At 41.4% G+C, this 5,143-nt stretch overlaps 1 protein-coding gene across 1 annotated transcript; it reads right to left on the reverse strand.

Moving 5' to 3' along the window:
- Positions 1-1,226: 1,226 nt before the first annotated feature.
- On the reverse strand, positions 1,227-2,654 carry LOC127248289 (uncharacterized). The gene is made up of 2 exons (XM_051270569.1): positions 1,864-2,654; positions 1,227-1,755 (listed from the first exon to the last, which is right to left on the reverse strand). The coding sequence occupies exons 1-2, from the start codon at positions 2,652-2,654 to the stop codon at positions 1,227-1,229; spliced, it is 1,320 nt and encodes a 439-aa protein (XP_051126526.1).
- Between the last annotated feature and the right edge of the window lie 2,489 nt (positions 2,655-5,143).

The following is a 5,143-nucleotide window of genomic DNA, read 5'->3' on the forward strand; positions in this document are numbered from 1 at the left end:
CGGGTCTAAGCCGGGCATTTCTTTATATGACCAAGCGAAGACGTCTTGGAATTCGTTCAGAAGTTGGGTGTAGGCATTCATATCATCCTCACCCAGCTCTTTGCTGAGATAGACGGGTCTTGGTTGATCTTCAATTCCCAAGTTGATTTCTTCTAACTCGTCCACTGCAGCTTTGACCCCTTCTTCAAGCGCGGCGGGTGCATTTCCTACATCTTCTTCAATCATTGTCCCTTCACCCCCTTCAGTGATGTAGCAGGATGATGCAACACTTTCTTCATTATCTTCTTTGGGTTTGGTGAAGACAACGGTTTGCCATTTAGCCTTTAAAACTTTACCGCAATGTATCGTCATTTTTGTTTGACGCGTCATGCGGGATGGAAAACGGCTTTTGATTTCTTCATCCATCTCCACATATTTTGTTGATGTGGAATTCGTCTTGTTTTTCTCTTTATTGATCTTTGGTCCTAACCTTGTGAAGACAAAAGGTTTTAGCCTCTTGAAGACCAATACTTTTGTATTATTACCCTTTTAAGGTGAATTGAAAGACAAGCTCTCGCTTTCGGTGAAATGATGGTTTGTGGCCATTTTGATACCGATGCGTACGGGAGGTTGTGGCATGTATCCAAGACAAGCCCTCGAACCTTGGGTTGTCTGTGGTGGTAACTTTCCCAGCAGTGACTCCTCATTTGGATTATATCCAGCTTTTGTGAGAAGTTTGTAGGCTTTTGGGCCAAAGCTTTTGTTCTTTTGCAACTGCATAGCCTCTATTTTTATTTTTTTTTCCGTTCCTTGTCTATGAGGGGGAGATTGGGTTGAGTGGGGTCTTCGGAAGAGTCAAATCTTTCAGAGACTCAATTAATGAGTCTGCAGAACCTGAGGCAGGTGTTTTTTTCTTTATCTCTTGACTTTGTCCCCAAGTTTGGTTGTGGTGCTTTGACATATTCATGTACCTTGGATTTTTTTGCTTCTGTAGAAAAATATTTGGCATCCGCAAAGTGTGACTCGGCTTCTGTATATGGCTTTGTGTCTCCAAAAACTTTCTTTATCACTCCATTTTGAGTGTATTTGAAGCATTGGTGCCACGTTAATGGAACTACACCATTCTCATGTATCCATGGTCTTCCCAAAAGAACGTTGAATGATGTCTTTGCATTTATAACGTAGAACAAAGGGTTAGTTTCCATTTCATCGATTAACAGTCTCAATCTTATGGTGCCAAGTGCTCTTTACCCCTCTTGATTGTATCCATGTATTGTCATACGACTCTCGAACAATTGATCTACTGGTATTCCCAATTTTTGCAATATGTATAGAGGAAGGACGTTGACTGCGGCTCCTCCATCTAAGAATATCCGGCTAATCCTTTGCTCATGGATATAACCCACGACCAGTAATGGACGATTATGGGGTTTGGATCCTAACATCAAATCTTCATCAGTGAAAGTTATCGTGGCACATTCTTCGCTCGATTTGTCTTTGATCGCCTTGCCATCTTTGGTAGTGAGGCAATATGATTCTTTATCTTTTATGTCAACTTCGAGAGACCCGAACATGATTGAATTGACATTAATAGCAACAGAATCGTCTTCAAGGGTGATCTTTCCTTCATGAACCAACTCCATGACTTTGTCCTTAAAGATGAAACAATTATGGATGGGATGTCCTACGAAACGATGGTATTTGCAGTATTTTGGATCATCAACCTTTCCAGCTTCCTCCGGTCTTTTTGAATTTGGGAGTTCAATGAGGTTTTCTCTGAGTAGATCGTCAAAGATGCCCGAGACGTCGGAATCCAGGAAACGATAAGTTCTGGATTGCAACTCTTTAAGGGTGGGTCTTGGAGGTCTGTTTGTCTAAGTTGACTGTCTTTTCCTTGCAACTTCCTTTTGGATCTTTACTGGTGCTTTGGTCGTCGCTTTTATGGCCAAGGCTTCTTTTCCGAAAGACTTGATAGGGGCGTTGTTCCTCTTCTTTGCGGCATCATATCTTTCGTATCTTTTTGCTTTTGAAGATTCTTGAACTGGTGGTCCATGCATCCCGCTTGAAGCCATACATAACTCCATGTCATGAGCGCGGGCAGCAAGTTCTTCGAAAGTGCGGGGTCGGATCCCTTGCAGGATGTATTTCAACCCCCAATGCATTCCTTGGATGCACATCTCTATACCGGAGGCCTCGGACAACGGGTCTTTGCAGTTCAAGCTCAGACTGCCCAAGCGGTTGATGCAGTCAATTGCTGGTTCGTCTTTCCATTGAAGAGTATTGGTGAGTTCTGTCATACTGACGGTTCTTTTCGTGCTGTAGAACCGGTTCAAGAACTCGTACTTCAACTGCTCCCAACTGTGGATGGAACCAGCCTCCAGGTCGATATACCAGTCGAAGGCGTTGCCTTTTAATGACCGTACGAATTGCTTCACCAAGAGATCGCCGTATGTCCCAACGTTATTGCATGTTTCCATGTAGTGTGCCACATGCTGCTTTGGGTTGCCTTTGCCATCAAATTGTTGGAACTTCGGCGGTTGATATCCCAACGGCATCTTGAGGGTGTCGATCCTTGGAGTCGGATGATGCTTGAAATGACATTGGTCCCGCCATTTTTTCTTTACCATGGCGTTGATCCGTGGATGCTTCCGCTTCGCCTCGGGTCTCTGGAGCATTATAGTTAGTTGGTTTTTGGCTTGTCCAGTTTTGCAACCAGCTTTACGATGACATTGTCTTGTTGCTGCATGTGTTGAGACATTCCTTCAGCAACTTTGGCCAGTGCAACGAGTTGGTCTTCTATGTTTAAAGCGTTCGTGGTCATCCCCGGGGCATAACTTGATGCCGTCGAACGAGTTGCAACTTCTTGAGGGGTGACTGGTGCGGAGGTACTCTTGAAGCTTTTGTCCTCCTTATAAAATGAGTTTTGCTCTGTGATTTTCGGATATGCATCCTCGGAAAATGACAGTGCTCTTTTAGCCATGCTTCGTGTCATCACTCTAGCATTCGTTGAAACACTTGAGGTTCTTGATGTAGTAGCAACAACTCCTTTGGCGGCGGCTAGAGCAGCAGCTTTCGACACAGCGTTGGAAGTCTTGATCTTGTAGGAAACCATTGGTCATGCCAAAAATCTGTAGACAAAAAAAAAAATTGTGTTATATTTTTATAAATACAAAATAGTATAAATTACATTTAATTTAAATATATGCGGGTTCTATTCTCTATTCGGATCCTTTGATTCTCTTCCCGGGTCGATCCATTTTTCCAACTTGGATTTGGGTGGCTTCTTTGATCCGAAAGGGATTTTGCTCTTCGGTTTTGCTTTGCCGGCTTTTGGGGGCTTTAGCATCCGTGTTGGTGATTTTGATCGTTGATTTTGGATTGATGCCTCCTTTGGATTATCCAACGGAATTTGATCTTTTAAGGAGTAGATTTGGTGCTCCATAACGCTTTTGGCGGTGTGTCCCTTTGACTTTTGAATCGAAGAGGGCGAGTTTGTGCCTTTGATGAAGAACGTGATGAACATCTTGAAGCTTTGGGAGCGACTTTGGAGGCTCTTGCTTGGCTTTGATGGATTCCTCGATAGCTTTGGGAGCTTTGATCCTTCATCCGGCTCGGACATACGACGAAGAACGTTAACTCTATATCAACCAATATTGGATCATTTGTCCAAATCGGTGACTTGTCGAAGAAGAACGCTTTGAAGGACACGAAGAACAATGAAGAACATTGTAGAGAGACTTACCCTTGCGCGAGTCTTCAAATGAACTTCGGTGTGTAATGAATTGGCCAAGACTCCTCTTTATATGGGAGGGTGGCCTTGGCTTCCTTTTCGGATGGTGCCACGTGGCGCGTCCTGATTGGCCAATATAAAATTTTTATAATATTTCCTTTTCCATCAGATGCTGTTTTCCATTCTTTACGGATTTGATTGTGCACCTTCCTTTTTCACCAAAATCTTTATATCATTGTCTTTTTTGAAAGATATTAATTTATATACTTCCTTTATTGACAAGATTTATTTATTTTGCTGCCAAATTTATTATGACTCTATTTATGCACGTAATATTTGTACGATATATTTCATTTTAAGCAGATTTTTGCATTAATGGTTGATATTTATTGTACAAAAATTAACATATGTACATAATTAAATACCATATATTTATATTATTGAAATTTTATTTTCTTCCAAAATACATAATATTTAATGTAATTTAGACATTTAATTTTTAATGCCTACAATAATATATAGATATATGTAAAGGGTTGAATGATAGGTGAATTGGTTATTTAATTATAGAAATAATGGATCGTTTCAAAATAATCGTTTATGGTTCAATTGGAATTATATATGCTGTAGACAAAAAAAAAATTGTGTTATATTTTTTTATAAACACAAAATCGTACAAATTACATTTAATTTAATATATGCGGGTCCTATTCTCTATTTGGATCCTTTGATTCTCTCTCCGGGTCGATCCATTTTTTAATTTGGATTTGGGTGGCTTCTTTGATCTGAAGGGACTTTGGTCTTCAGTTTGACTTCATCGGTTTTTAGGAAACTTTGGTATCCGTGTTGGCGATTTTGATCGTCGACTTTGGATCGATGCCTCCTTTGGATGATCCGACGGAATTTGATCTTTGAGGGAGGGATTTGGTGCTCCATAACGCTTTTGGCGGCGTGTCCCTTTGACTTTTGGATCGAAGAGGGCCTGGTTTGCGCCTTTTATGAAGAACGCGACGAACATCTTCAAGCTTTGGGAGCGACTTTGGAGGCTCTTCCTTGGCTTTGATGGATCCCTCGATAGCTTTGAGAGATTTGATCCTTCCTCCGGCTCGGACATACGACGAAGAACGTTAACTTCATCGATTCGTCAACCAATATTGGATCATTTGTCCAAATCGGTGACTTTTCGACGAAGAACGCTTCGAAGGACACGAAGAACAATGAAGAACATTGCAAAGAGTCTAGAGAGACTTACCCTTGCGCGAGTCTTCAAATGAACTTCAGTGTGTAAATGAATTGGCCAAGGCTCCTATTTATAGGGGAGGGTGGCCTTGGCTTCCTTTTCGGATAGTGCCACGTGGATGGAAAGATTTTATAATCTTTCCTTTTTCATCGGATGCCGTTTTCCATTTTTTGACGGATTTGATTATGCACCTT

Source organism: Andrographis paniculata, unplaced genomic scaffold (assembly GCF_009805555.1).
Source record: "Andrographis paniculata isolate CXL003 unplaced genomic scaffold, ASM980555v1 Contig11END, whole genome shotgun sequence".
NCBI lineage: Eukaryota > Viridiplantae > Streptophyta > Magnoliopsida > Lamiales > Acanthaceae > Andrographis > Andrographis paniculata.